The following is a 14931-nucleotide window of genomic DNA, read 5'->3' as shown; positions in this document are numbered from 1 at the left end:
ATTTTCTTGATCTGTTTGTATAAAAGTCACAAGAATTTATAAGAAGTTGATAATGCTAAATTTTATATAAAAATTTCAATTTTTTTTTAAAATCAGTTTAATCACTTATAAGTCATTTATTTCTCAATATTAGTCCACTTCTTTATTTTAGCAATTTACCCAAACCATCTTCTTAAATTTTAATCAATTCGACTCCTCGATTTAAGTCGAGAATCCTCATGACTAGTTGAGTATAGTTCAAATATCACAAACACAGTATATTTACAAGTTAAATAATAAAAGTCACTAACAAATATTTTTTCTTGCTAATTTATATGTTATCGATCTGAATTATTATTTAAGAAAAAGGGAACGAATTCAAGTCGGGATTGACCTGATTTCTCAAATTCAAATCGAGCTCTAATCAAATCCAACACATCCGCATCCGCCTCGTGATCTTTCAAATTTGAGCCGTATCGGTTCCAACGGTCTAACTACATGGAAACCAAAATCTGATTAAGCCCATGTGACTCCTCCACAATCCACATCACACGAAACATTCCTTCCAGGCCAAGCAAACACAAATCATCTCGTTCCGCCAGGGAATAAACAACAGCAGCGACAATGTCGGGGAGATCATCGGGATCCACGATGATCGTAGGCAGCACTCCCAATCCAAGCCTGGTTGCCTCCAATCTCGCCTACTGCAATCCTTCTGATCTTCAGAGCTTCGCTGTTCCTGGAACCCCCCACCATCTCGCTCTCGTCGCCGATGCATTCGTTCTCTCTCTCGCATATCCTTTCCCTCTTTCGCATTTTGCTTCTCCGTTGTTCAATTTCACCACGTTCAGTTCTACTATATTTGCATGTTTTTTGAATTATTTTTGTTAATTAGGTTATTAATTTGTTTTTGAGGTTTTTTTTCTAGTAACAAAACTATTCTAATCAATCGCTTTACATTATATGTGTTCTCTGTTTAATCTGTTTTTTTTTTACTTTTTCTACACTTTTATATACATTGTTCTGTAAAATTTTAGAAATGCACAACAATTGTTCTCACGTGTTCTCATACTAAACCTGTTCTTATGTGCTATGAGATAAGGAATAATCGTTCGTTCTCCAAAGTCCTAAACCTTATAAATTATAATTAGGACGAGCTCATGTGTTATGTGCTCCGACAACTTGATACGGTATATGTAATGAGAAAAGCTTGTATGGTAGTTAATTCCTTTAAATGTGAAGGTAGTGGTGCCATTTCGAGGAAATTGTTGCACTTATTAACTTAGGGTGGATAATTTTTTGTTTTAGAAATATATACCTTTTAGATTTACGGTATAATTTGTTACTGAATTGTGTGATAATGTTATCTTGTTAAGTGCACAATTCAGAAATGTTCCCTTAACTGATATTATACTGCTCATGATAGCGTGGAGAATGGCAAAATCGGACTTAATGCCATTCAACGTCGTCATGCAAGAGTTTCTAATGGTGATTCTATTTCAGTTAGCAGGTTCGTTGTGGCGCTAGTTTCTTTGTGTTGTGAATGCATTTTTTCACCAGGTTCTAATTAATCACTCTGTCTTGGATAAGTGAGGATACCTTTTATTGAAAATGTGTCCAGATTTATCCCACCTGATGATTTTAACCTTACGATGCTTACTCTTGAGCTGGAATTTGTAAAAAAGGGGAATAAAGAAGAACATGTATGGTTTCTCTGCTTTCCCTTCTTGATGTATGTAATGTGGCAGTTTCAATTTATGCAGTGCACTATTGCTCTTATAATACATATTAAAGGCTGCATATGATCATGTGATGTACTACCTCCGTTTTGAAATATAGGTCGCTTGACTTTTTGGCATACATTTCAAAGTCTTTTAACCGCATAGCTAAAGTCAATATATTTAAAATTTTCTTTTTTTTGAATTATTAAACATATTTTTTTTATTCGGAAATAGAAAATTTTATAAATAAATTTTAACTATAAGGTCAAAAGACTTGGAAGTGCGTGTCAAAAAGTCAAACGACTTATTTCAAACAGAGGGAGTGTTATGCTTGATTAAGATGCTTAACTGATATGTTCTTTTGCAGGTTGATGCGGTTCGTCTGGCGCAGCATATACAGGATAGATTTTCTAACCAGGTATCCATTTCGCTCAGAAACTGGACAACTCAATCCTCAATGTCTTATTTTTGTACTCCAATAAACACGAGCAGGGGCTGCCTTTGAGGATTATATATTAAAACAGTCAAGGCCGTGACACTACAACTGCTTAGGGAATAACTATACGGTTGATTTCCAGCTATTTCTAGCTTGTCCTTTTGCGTTGTCACTATTCTTGGGTCAATTTGTCTTCTTGGCAGTGTACACCTTTGTTAGAGAAAATTTTAGAGCTGACTTAAATCAAATAGTGGGTGGACACTTTGTTCCAAAACATAACATGGGAACAAAGTGAAATACCTTCGTGCAGAAACCTCCCTGAATAACATTTTCTTGCAATCAAAACACTTTGTTTCAAAACTTAACATGGGAACAAAGTGAAATACCTTCATGCAGAAACCTCCCCGAATAACATTTTCTAGCAATCAAATCAATGCCTCACTACAGATGTACAGATCTCAAAATTTAACTTTAGGTCTCATGACTTGCAGGTTATGACAACAGGGCAAAAGGTAATGCTAGAGTATCAGGGAAATAATTATGTCTATACCGTCAACGAAGCTGCCATACGTGAGCAAGAACAGTCAGATAACTATGTCAGAGGAATGCTCTCAGCTGAAACATACATTTTATTTACAACACCAGGGTCTAGTGGAATAAAGGTGATAAATTCTTGTCAGTTCCAGTTCAGTTTCCAGCTGACGCTATGAGCACCTTTTTGTAAACTTTACACATCTCTCTGTTTAATCTATCTTGCTCCCTGTATTATCAAAAATGGGAGGAACTGGAATAGTAATTTCTGCCAACTTTTTTTGACTGATTAATTTTGGTTCTACTTGTGCTATTTACTCAGATTGTCAACCAGCGTGAAGGGGCTAGCAGCAACATTTTTAAGCACAAAGAGTTCAATCTTCAATCACTGGGTATTGGTGGATTAAGTGATGAGTTTGGAGACATATTTCGAAGAGCTTTTGCCTCTAGAGTTTTCCCTCCTCATGTAACCTCTAAGTAATGTTAGATACACAGTATAACTAATTTTTTATTCGACAAGTTGGGTTTAATCTTATTCTATTTTGGATGGTGTACATTTCAGACTTGGCATTAAGCATGTCAAGGGAATGCTGCTCTATGGACCTCCTGGTACTGGCAAGACTCTAATGGCTCGTCAGATTGGGAAGATGTTAAATGGAAAGGACCCAAAGGTATGGAATTAGAGTTGTCAAGGTTAGTATAGAATAATCCTTCTGTCTTTGTTACATAATACCTAATCCGTATAACCAAGCAAAGATGCCAGTGCGAATTCAACTGCAAAAAATTTTGTCCTCGTGTTACTCAGTTTCTTGGATTTCAACTTGGTTGCAGCTTTCAGATACAATCATTTTCCAAATATAGTTTAAACTTGTTTGTTTAGTTTGTGTTCCATTATTAGGCATAGTATTTGTAAAATAACAAATTTCTCGATTTGCCGCTGCAAATAAAAAAATAGTTTTTCCTAATCATCTACTAATGGTAAGTCCATCCTTTTGGCTATTAATTATAGATTGTCAATGGACCTGAAGTCTTGAGTAAATTTGTTGGAGAAACAGAAAAGAATGTTAGGGAATTATTTGCCGATGCTGAAGAAGACCAAAGATCACGAGGTAATGATGATTAGCTACTGGCTATAAGTACATCTTTGTATTCGTTATTGTAAATATCCTCTTATCTTACTTGTAGGGGATGAAAGTGACCTGCATGTTATTATTTTTGATGAAATCGATGCCATCTGTAAGGTAGGGAACTTTTTCCACTGAACCTGGAGTTCCTATTCATGTTTATTCGACTCGGAGTTTCTACTAATGACATTGTTTTGAAAAAAAAAAAATCTCTCTCTCTCTCCCCCTCCCCTCTCTCTCTCCCTCTCTCTCCCTCTCTCCCCCTCCCGTTCCCTCTCTCTCCCCCCCTCCCGATCCCTCTATCTCTCTTCCGCTCCCCCCCCCCCCCTCTCTCTCCCCCACACACATTTTATAGTTCTCTGGTCTTCACTCCTCTTAAGATGATTTTGTTTCTGCATTATTACTTGAGGGCATAGGGATTCGAAAACCTTTACTACGGCTCTGTTTCAGTTATAAATTGCAATTATACATACGTGTCACTAGTTTAATTTGTGAAATGTGTGTGTTGTCATGCAATGTATATTCTATTCCTTTTTGCAGTCCAGAGGTTCCACTAAAGATGGTACTGGAGTTCATGATAGCATTGTCAACCAGCTTCTTACAAAGGTTGGTTTAGGATCTTTTAGTTCATATCAGAACTGATATTTCTGTGCTCTAAGATGAGTTGACTAATGACACTATCTGGCTGGTAATCAATTTATATTTAGATAGATGGTGTGGAAGCTCTAAATAATGTTCTGCTCATTGGAATGACAAATAGGAAGGATTTGCTTGATGAAGCTCTTTTAAGGTGATGCATGTCCTGCACAATTTGGTTCTGTGAACTACTCAACATTAGTTATATATGCACATACAATACATGTATGCATATATTAATGCTCACAGACTACTTATATGTTACAGACCTGGGCGTTTAGAAGTACAAGTAGAGATTAGCCTTCCTGATGAGAATGGCCGTCTGCAAATCATTCAAATCCATACAAACAAGATGAAAGAGAGTTCTTTTCTTGCCCCGGATGTGAACTTGCAAGAGCTTGGTAATTAAGACACGATTTTTGTTGGTTTGTTATTGACTCAGTAATGGCAGAAGGATACTGGAGGTTCGGAGTAGACTCGTGATGGATTTTGTAGAATAAGAGGAGCTGTATGAGGAATGACTGCACTTAAAAGACAAATGCCGCCGCTGCGAGGCGATAAAGATTTTATAAAAAAAATTCACATTCATAAATTGAGGTTACACAAACAAATTAGAGTCAGAAGGGGGTACTTTTTATGTTCAAAACTATTTTATCAGGGGAATGATTGGTTGAGAATTTTAATGCAGTGTTAATATGTTGGCTCTTGGCCTGATCCATGTCCTTTGTTAGGATGCCTGTTTAATATTCTAGGCACCTGTGCATTCCACTCCTTCACACTAGTAGGAAACAGCGTAAATATAAGAGTGGCTTTAGTTCTTCCTTTTTCCCTTCCCTTAGACATCCATCTCAAAGAGATCAAAACTGAGATGATTAATATGATTTCTCTTATGATTCTATAATTTTCATAAAATCTGTTTTATGCTACATGCTACATCTGCGCATTTCAGGTGGCTTCTTGCTTGACCAATGAGCTTTAACTTTGTAGTGTTAACAAAAAATTATCTTAATGGAATGCAGCTGCTCGTTCAAAAAATTATAGTGGAGCCGAGCTAGAAGGTGTAGTAAAAAGTGCAGTTTCGTTCGCTTTAAACCGGCAGCTGAATCTTGAAGATCTTTCTAAACCTGTGGATGAGGAGAATATAAAGGTTACAATGGATGATTTTCTGAATGCCCTCCACGAAATAATTCCAGCATTTGGAGCATCTATGGATGACCTTGAACGTTGCAGGTATGAATTATTTGACTAAAGGTTTCAATACTTTCTATTTATGGTAATCCTCAACTAATTTCACTTGGGAGAGAAATTTTTTGTATTAGCGATCGTTATGCATAAGACATGTTTTAAAGACTTGGCTTGTATATTTTACTGGGTCCTCCATTTGAGCTTTGAGAAGCTTTTGTTGGTGATGTACAAGATCGTCAAGCGTGTAGAAGACAGGTAAAAAAGAAAAACATAGTAGGATTTAAAAAAATCAAGGGAACATAACAAGTCGAAAAACATATCTAAGCATGTTTGCGACGTTTGTCTTATTTGACTCAGTAAGGATCTGCTAACGAGACTTATCAAGCCAGATTATCTTTTTCCAAGTTTGTCTTGTTTATTGTTTTGATCTTGAAACGCTATATTAAGTTTGGCCAATTTAACTTTTGAATCACACACAAATTGATGATGGACTCGACACAGTCTAACATCTAGCTGGTATAGCTCTACTCATATACAACTATATTTGTAAGCCCCAAATTTATCTGATAATCAAACAATAGGGTGAATGATATGATTTTAAAATGATATAGCTAAGTATTACGGGTTTTACTTTCACATTTTTTAGCTTCTTGTTAGGATTGAGTAGACCTACGACCTGGTGAGTTCTGCCAATATGAAATTGGAATTGTTTTGGTGGAAGATAAAGATCAAAATACTGATGTTTGATAGACAGTAGTCATGTGTGTTTTTAAGAGAATAGCTTGTCCACTTTTGGTACTAATAAGCATAATAATTGCGGCTGGACAGTGTATTGTACAGGCTCTACATTATACCTAAACGGGAATGCGAAAAATGCCTAAATTGGTTTTAAATTTATGATTATCGTGATAGATCTGTTTTCATGAAGTAAATGTTGGTCGCGTCAATTTGGATTCATGTATCTATGAATGAGTGATTTACTTAATTGGACCAATTTTATTTTATAGCATCATTCAAATTCCACCAACTAAATGAATCTTGCAGACTTAATGGCATAGTAGAGTTTGGTGGGAGACATGCACACATATATAAAAGAACAATGCTATTAGCCGAGCAAGTAAAAGTGAGCAGAGGGAGCCCATTGATTACTTGTCTTTTGGAAGGACCAAGTGGCAGGTAAGTAGGGGTGTTCGTAGTAATTTATCTAATTATTATGATCCAAGTCGTGGTGATTATATTATTTTCTCTTGGGCAGCGGTAAGACTGCAATGGCATCCACTGTTGGTATTAGCAGTGACTTTCCTTATGTCAAGATAGTAAGTTGCTCTCTGCAGTTTACCGTTCCATATATCGACATAAATTTATTTTTCTTCAAGATGAACTGGAGTTTTAACCTTATTGGACCTCCATGATATCTCTGAAATGTTTCTAATTTTTTCTCTTCATGGGCAGGTCTCCGCTGAATCAATGATCGGTCTCAGTGAAAGCACCAAGTGTGCTCAAATAGTCAAGGTTTTTACAATAACTCTCATTGTACAAGTTGCATGTGTTTGTGATATATACTCAGATTAATTTGGAACAATGTCAGGTGTCTTGCATGTGCTAGCAAATCTAATTACGTACGTATCATTAGTTTCCTGTTTCTTGACTGTTAATTTTGCACATGGGAAGTATCACCTAATGCATGTTCATCATATAATTCAGTGCAACTTCGATATAATTTGTGGTGCTTAGCATTTGAGTATAACTTTTGTTCATGTACACCATCTCTACAAGAGCCTGTATTTGATTTGTGAACATCTTATTATGTTTTCTCAGTTGTGAAAATTTCATTTCTTTTTGCTTGTGATTTTTGTAGGTTTTTGAGGATGCTTATAAGTCGCCATTAAGCATTGTTATCCTTGATGATATTGAAAGGTGCCATGTGCCAGTGTTTATCATATTATAATTCATAATATAGTGTTTTGCACTGAATGTATCATATCGACTACATTTTATTATCACGTCACAGGCTGCTTGAATATGTTGCAATAGGACCTCGATTTTCAAATTTGATTTCTCAGACATTATTGGTGCTGCTCAAAAGGCTTCCTCCAAAGGTTTTCCCTTCACTTCGGTTAATTATTGATTCTTTGTTAGATATTGTGCTGCCTATGTCCGACATTCATAAATATGCTACGTGCCCAAGTATCCTGTAGTGGGTACTGACAACTCTACAAGAAGCTATTTCTTTTTTTTTTTTTTGATTTTAGACTCAGACAACTGTTGTAATCGCTCATTGAAACTATCAATCTTAATGTGTGCGGATCTTTTTCTTGGATAATTACTTCAGTATTTAAGGAAACTACACCTGGTCTCATTGCTCACTTCCCTTTCTGACTACCTCTAGGGACTGTCTTGACTTATACAGGGTGAAGTGCATTCCAGTTACTTAATTTTGATGTTTTATGCTTCCCAGAGGTGAAAGAATAAGTTCGAGATTCTTTTGCAGCACATCTGCTCTCATTGATAATAATATAACTCCGTCCTTTCTGGGCCTTCATTTAAGTTGGATCCTTTATAGTTATTATGGACTTTGATGTATATGTTATGTGTTACTTTCTTAGCACCCTGTTTTCTCAGAAATTACTTTTCAGGGGAAAAATGTTCTAGTAATTGGGACTACAAGTGAGCTTGAATTTTTGGATTCAGTTGGTATTCAAGATGCTTTTTCAGTCACATATAATGTTCCAACACTGAAGACAGAAGAGGCGAAAAAGGTAAATCATTTTTATCACAACTCTGCACAACTGGAACAGCTTTGACCATTATGCATTTGTTGTATGTCTCATAGTTATTTTTTCAATTCGGTCTCACAGTTTATATTTTGGCAAAATGCATCCCACAACTTAAACTATAATCACTTTGCACCCCTTTGACCAACTGTCGTTTACGTTTATCACTCAACGTTAAATATCATGAGTATTATACACCCATTATCTAATATATTGTTTAATAATAATAATAATAGTAATAGTAATAATAATAGATGATTCTCCTGACAAAAAAAATAAATAGTAGATGATCTCAATTCCTACATAAAATCTTGTCACTTAGATTCGATCATATTGTTAATTTCCCAGCTTAAGGTTTTTTCTAGTCCTAAAGAAAGTTCAGCAGATGTACTGTGTTTTTGCTTTTCCAGCGTTTTTCCCCATGTTACCAGCAGTTGAGTGAATTCCGCCAACCTGGGGATATAATGTAAATAATTGTTAAATTCAAGTTCTGGTTTTCTTTTTGCCTTCAGGTGTTGGAACAACTCAAAGTTTTCTCTGAGAAAGATATTGATACTGCCGCCGAAGCCCTCAATGATGTGAGCTTATTTATCTATACAGTTGCTCAATGTTCTGGGCTTTGTCATGCAATTTCATATGAGCATTGGCAAACTAGAAAATTTCCTGGGACATTAGGCTATTAGCATTGCATATGAATACATATAAGAATTTGAAGTCTTAAGTGCTAATAGCCTTCAGGAGCTAAAAATCTGAATGTTTACTTTTAAAATGCTCTACTAATAATGATAGTCTTGTCATAGATGCCTATCAAGAAGATGTACATGGTGCTTGAAATGGCAGCTCAGGGAGAAGAAGGCGGGGGAGCAGAAGACGTCTACTCAGGGAAACAAACGATCAGCATTTCACATTTCCATGAATGTCTTCAGGATGCTATCAAATATCAGAGATAGTCTGAAGATCTTTTATGGCTGCTCAAGAAATTTTGTTGATATACAAGTTTTCTCTTACCTTCTAAGCCTCTCAAATTTGTGTTTACTAATGTTTACATATTAGCTAGATATGCTTTATAACACACTTAGATATAAGTATTCTTTAGTATGACTACCATCTATTCTTCAAAAAATTGTTTTGTTTTTGAAATACATGCTCGAGGACAATATAGTTTATGTAGAAATGTACTCTATACAGTTTTCTCAAATGCATAACGAATGTTGAATTTAGTGGAGTTTGATATGCAGATGCCTAGTTTAATCTGCCAAAATTTGCCTTCCTGTATTCTTGTATAATAGAAAATTATATTAGATTTTTTATACGATACTTTCTTGTGTGGTTAAATAAAGCATTGATGTAGACTTGTCTGAAAGCAGTAGTGGGAAGGAGAATGAAGAGGACAGCCATGATCCAGTTGCTGCTGCTACTTTTCTTGTAGATATAAAGGTTTAGGCATGAGTATAAGGTTAAGATTTATACATAGGTAAATGTACAAATTGTTTACAGCATGCAACGTAGAAGCAAATACTTCTATTTCTTGGCATCTAGCTTTGTTTTCTTTTTCAGGCCCGGGTTCCTTTCATACGTATGTTAGTAGCATATGTTCAGCGGAAAAAAGCGTTGGACATCTTAACCCTAAGTTTTTGACTTTTTACACTAGACATATGTTATTAATATTCGTATGTTCTGGACCAGCTGCCTTTTTTTCCTGATTAAGAAGTCGACGACCTTCTAAATGCATCAGAGCATCGCTTTCTTCGTATTTATGCTATATTAAGCTTCTTTCCTAACAAACAAAAGTTGGATTCCAGGATAAGTTGATAAGTTAATAACAATGTTCTGTTCCCTCCCTTTGTGTTACCATTTGGTATACTTCAGATTGTGATGCATTATTTAGCAAAAACAAAGACACGATGCAATGGCAAGTCTAATATACCCAAAAAAAAACAGAGGAATCGATTCTGGTAGCACCTACAAAAAGCATTAGTCAGGTTCAAAACCTTGCGTCTGGTGTTCAAAACCTTGCGTCTGGTTTTTTCCAGTCCTTTGCGAAAAGTTGTAATGTTAAAAGTAGGGGAGTAAGTTTACGCAAGTAACTGGTGCCTACCATTTGGAATTCTGGATGATCTGGATTTTGAAGCATTTATGCCTTTTTCTACTTAGTACTCCTTCCGTCCCAAAATTAAAATGTCCCTCTCAGTTTTCAAGAAATCAAATTAACCGATATTTGCTATAATGTTAAAAGAAGTTCTTTTATTATTTTAAAAATAAAAATTTACATTTTAAACAGACTAGATTCACTTTCCAATGGTATATTTTTAAATTTTAATACAGATAAATTTCAATCAAAGTTTAGTCAATTTGACTAGTAAAAAGTCAAAAGAAAGGGACATATATTATGTGACGGAATCGGTATTTTAGAATAAAAGTACAAATCTTGCTAGGTGATTTAACTATCAGTTTAACTGAAAATCAAATGGCTGAAATTTTCGAGCTCATAATTCATATACGTCGAAAATAATGACTGCTTTTACTGAACAATCATATCTTATTGAACGATGAGATCCCATGAAGCCGTAAAATTAAGGGTATCCTGCCCCCTTCCGGCCAAAGATTATCGATGAAGAAGTGTATTTGTGTATTTACCATATTTCAAGTGAAGCGCAAGATGTTCTGTCAAAAAAAAAAAAAAGTGAAGCACAAGATGTTTGATGTAAAAAGTGATTAGAACCTATAAGTCGATAACCACAACAGTCACCTCAAGAAAGTTGCTCAGGCCACTTAAGGCTCAATCATGAACATGTCAATTTACACACACTCTTGATCATATACCCCCTCCCTCCACAAAAAACAACTTTGATGTTAACATTTGAGGCGATATGGTTCCAGAAATGCGAGAATTACTAATTTCTTAAATTCAAAATGCCGTTTTTTAGTGGAAATTTTGTGGAGGTAATATACAATTAGTAGTTATTACATGGTCTTTGTTTAACTAAAGGAAAATGAATTTGACATGAGAGGAGTATATCAATTCAGCCATTCCCTCATCAAAAAGATTCCTTCAAACTTTTCTTCTCAGCTTGTCCTCTTCCATTCCTTCACTGGCATGCACTACTGCATTTCTTTTCATCTATAAATAGATGGCCAAGCATGAACTCGATACATATCAAGCAAGCAATACACAAACAGCATTCATACATATCAGTTGCATAAAACCTTCAAATATCATTCAATATGTCGAACACCTGTGGCAACTGTGACTGCTCTGACAAGAGCCAGTGCGTGTAAGTAATTCTTTATCATGCTTAGCTATATTATAGGCTTATAGCTATCGGTTGTACGTTAAACTTGTGTCTAACAACGGGTAAATTTTATTGCAGGAAGAAGGGCACCAGCTATGGCCTTGACATTGTTGAAACCGGAAAGAGGTATACCTTCGATTCTCAAGAGTCTTAATCAAAACTTCTGAGAAGTTTGCTGATGAAATACTGAAAATCTGTCTTTCTTCTTTTTTTTTTGCACCATTTGCAGCTATGTCCAGACCACTGTGATGGAAGTCTTCGCATCTGAGAATGATGGCAAGTGCAAATGCGGCACAAGCTGCACCTGTGTCAACTGCACTTGCGGTGGTCACTAAGCAGCCATGCTCCAATCTCCATCCCCCAGACAACTATAATATGATACAAATAGAACTTGTGCATGCATGAGCTCTGTACAATAAAACTGTCACTATAGTGTTCAAGCGTCGAGTGTCAGTCAGTCCATTTGTATTTCATCTGCTTCTTTGTTACCTGTGTAATGCTGTCACAACTGTTACATTAGTACTGTTGTGTTAAATGAATTATTACTTTTACTAGTATTAATCTGTGTCGGTGTGTCCTCTTTCCTCTTAACGCAAGTAAATATTCAGTCTTATGAATCATCATACATATAAAGGCTAAAATGGAAAGTTACGGTCAACAGTATATTGCAGCAACCAAAAGGATCCATATTCGAACTTATGAAGAAAAGATACATCCAACTCTTAATCTTGAGAGTGAATTACAACGCGTATTCATTATTCAGGAACTTCCGAAAACCCAGTATAATCTATCTGTATACCCCCAAATAATCAAAGGTTCTACAAAAATGAGACGGTCTATTTATTCTTATCATTATGGATACAGTGACATTTTAAACATTGAAGCCTTCTGCCCTAAGACATTTACGATGAGCATCAATCCATTTAGAGCAGGCGGCTTCACCATGTTCCACTACACATTCATCTCTTAGCTTCTTTGTATCAGGACAAGCACAGCAGATTTTCTTCTTTGGCTTGGTATCATTCCCAGTTTCTTTAGCAGCTTGCCCTTTGCCTTCCTGTGAACGTGAAAGAGTCACAGCCGAAGATATGTTCCGCGTAGGCAGCACATCCATTTTAAGAACTCTCTGCAATATAGTCAAGCTTCAGTCGGCATGTTTATAGCTCAACAAAACAATTAAAACAGGTGAATATAACTGCAACGTCAATTAGATTTAAAAAAAAAAAGTATTCCATTAGAACCACAGTAATTTAAAAATTCATTTAAACAAAATTTCGAACAAGCATTTTTACGTCCCAACATAGAGACGGTATAAGCTAATAAAGCTTCCAGGTCCCGAGATCATTAATTTATAGAGATTTAACTGTATAACGGGGAAAACTGCAATCCTAACTCAACCGACCAGGGACCAAACGCTAAAGAGAATACAACCACCTAGATTCTAGATACACAGTTAATTACTCAGACGAGAAACAAATCAGGGAAATCACGAATACGCAGAGCAACTCATTTTCCCCTTACAACCATGAAACTGACTAAAGGCACACACAAAACTGAAATTAAAATCTTATTGTTCACAGAGACCTGTTTTGAGACAAATCTCAATACAAAACCAACGAAAAACACTGAAGCTAAAATCTTGTTCATAGAGACCTGTTTCGAGACAAATCTAAATACAAAACCAACGAAAGGCACAACAAAACTGAAGCTAAAATCTTGTTGTTTACAGAAACCTGTTTCGAGAAAAATCTCGATACAAAACCTAATCATACCAACACACGATTTAATAATCAAAGTTTCCAGAACACGAAAAAATCAACATTTCTCATATATCTTTCATCTTGATACATAAATTATAAATACAAAACTATTGCTATCAATTGAATAAAGAGGGCAAAACTGAGCATCAATTGAGTTACACATCAAAATTGAGAGGATCAAAACTAATATCACAATCAATACATCTACCATGCATTAAAAATATCTATGACAGCTGTAAAGGCGTTTAATTGCAAGAACATACCTGCTGGATTTCACCGGGTCGGATCTAGGGTTAGGGTTTCCAAGTGATTGGGATTTGATGAGAAGCTCCAGGAAAGTGAGAAGTCTGGTCAATTTTATACACGCGGGGTTCTTTATTTGATCATAAATTGTATATTTTTTCTTGTCAAAAGTCTCGAAACTATATTTTCCTGAGAAATAAATAGACTGCGGTGACAACTGAAAGAGAAGAAAAGTTTAAAGGTAGTAACGGATATTTACAAGAGTGTTTTTTTTTTTGAAAAAAATAATAATTCAATAATAAAAAGTCATACGACATCTACAAATATAATTGAAATAGAACAAATGCAGAACCATATCGCTGTTGAATCCTTCCTTCTTCGGTAGGCAACCAAACGATTTTTTGAAGATATATGTATATGTTGTAACACTCCCAATACTGTTTTGAGCAATCGACCATAAATGCATCACCATGCAAACCTTTATCACTTCATATGACCTGTTCTTAAGAAATTAACAGAAAGTTTACTTGAAAATTCAAATGGTCTGTTATACTCCATTTCGAAGGGGGCATTGGCCGTAGCTAAAATCAGTTCCAGCCAAGCACGCTTTGTATGTTACAAAAGGTTTTTTATTAATAGCAATTTAAATAATAATAATATATTGAGCCTGTTTAGAGAATAAAATCTAGTGCTTATCACTAGTTTATTGTTTCAAACAAAATATTTTTTTTTAGAATTTTTCTGGATATAAATGTCAAAGAAGTGTTTTATATGCATATTGTGACGAAAAATAAGAGTTTATTTCAGAAGAAAATAGAGTATCATGTATTTTTTTTTCCAGAAATAAACTCATATTCTTAAAAACTAAGTTAGGCAGACGGTCACAATTATCTTTAAAATATAATCGAGTAATATTTAATATCGAGTTACTCTTATAAGATAAAATATATTAAAAAGATTAATGATTAATTAAATGATATTATCTCTATTCGTTATTAGGACTGTAAAATGATTCGGATGATCCGGGTACCCTATGCTCAAGTACCGGATCATATTATTTTTAGCTTGTCCAGATTTGGGTCCGGGATCGTTTTATTCGGGTATAAACCGATCCCGGGTATTTGAGATTCGAATCTGATCCAGTATCATATTTTCTATTTTTTAACCGGGTAGTTCATCGAATATGAGCCGGATATGATCCACTAACATCAATATCATTATTATTCCAGTTGTTCAAATAATTATAATT

General features: G+C 35.2%; 2 protein-coding genes across 2 annotated transcripts; one reads left to right on the top strand and one right to left on the bottom strand.

The window, feature by feature from the left end:
* The first annotated feature begins 466 nt into the window (after window positions 1-466).
* Window positions 467-9606, top strand: LOC108216429 (vesicle-fusing ATPase). Its single transcript, XM_017389186.2, has 21 exons — window positions 467-773; window positions 1394-1489; window positions 1601-1682; window positions 2068-2118; window positions 2628-2798; window positions 2990-3144; window positions 3230-3338; window positions 3677-3776; window positions 3853-3908; window positions 4332-4397; window positions 4499-4581; window positions 4695-4828; window positions 5447-5657; window positions 6657-6788; window positions 6868-6928; window positions 7065-7124; window positions 7471-7529; window positions 7624-7711; window positions 8249-8371; window positions 8899-8964; window positions 9187-9606. Exons 1-21 carry the CDS (start codon window positions 604-606, stop codon window positions 9334-9336), a joined length of 2223 nt encoding a protein of 740 aa, XP_017244675.1. The 5' UTR covers window positions 467-603; the 3' UTR covers window positions 9337-9606.
* Window positions 9607-12375: 2769 nt separating this feature from the next.
* Window positions 12376-13843, bottom strand: LOC108216088 (cytochrome c oxidase copper chaperone 1). The gene is made up of 2 exons (XM_017388764.2): window positions 13703-13843; window positions 12376-12805 (listed from the first exon to the last, which is right to left on the bottom strand). The coding sequence occupies exon 2, from the start codon at window positions 12791-12793 to the stop codon at window positions 12551-12553; it is 243 nt and encodes an 80-aa protein (XP_017244253.1). The 5' UTR covers window positions 12794-12805; window positions 13703-13843; the 3' UTR covers window positions 12376-12550.
* Window positions 13844-14931: the final 1088 nt, after the last annotated feature.

This window comes from Daucus carota, chromosome 4 (assembly GCF_001625215.2).
Source record: "Daucus carota subsp. sativus chromosome 4, DH1 v3.0, whole genome shotgun sequence".
NCBI classification, from domain to species: Eukaryota; Viridiplantae; Streptophyta; class Magnoliopsida; order Apiales; family Apiaceae; genus Daucus; species Daucus carota.
The sequence above is the reverse complement of the archived record's forward strand: the minus strand, read 5'-3'. Positions and strand labels throughout refer to the sequence as shown.

Excerpts from the sequence above, each read along its gene's own strand:
- LOC108216429 (XM_017389186.2), top strand. The coding sequence starts at position 604 with ATGTCGGGGAGATCATCGGGATCCACGATGATCGTAGGCAGCACTCCC. Across the intron at positions 774-1,393 it reads GCATTCGTTCTCTCTCTCGC|TGCTCATGATAGCGTGGAGA; the intron begins ATATCCTTTCCC and ends CTGATATTATAC. Across the intron at positions 7,530-7,623 it reads ATCCTTGATGATATTGAAAG|GCTGCTTGAATATGTTGCAA; the intron begins GTGCCATGTGCC and ends ATCACGTCACAG.
- LOC108216088 (XM_017388764.2), bottom strand. The coding sequence starts at position 12,793 with ATGGATGTGCTGCCTACGCGGAACATATCTTCGGCTGTGACTCTTTCA.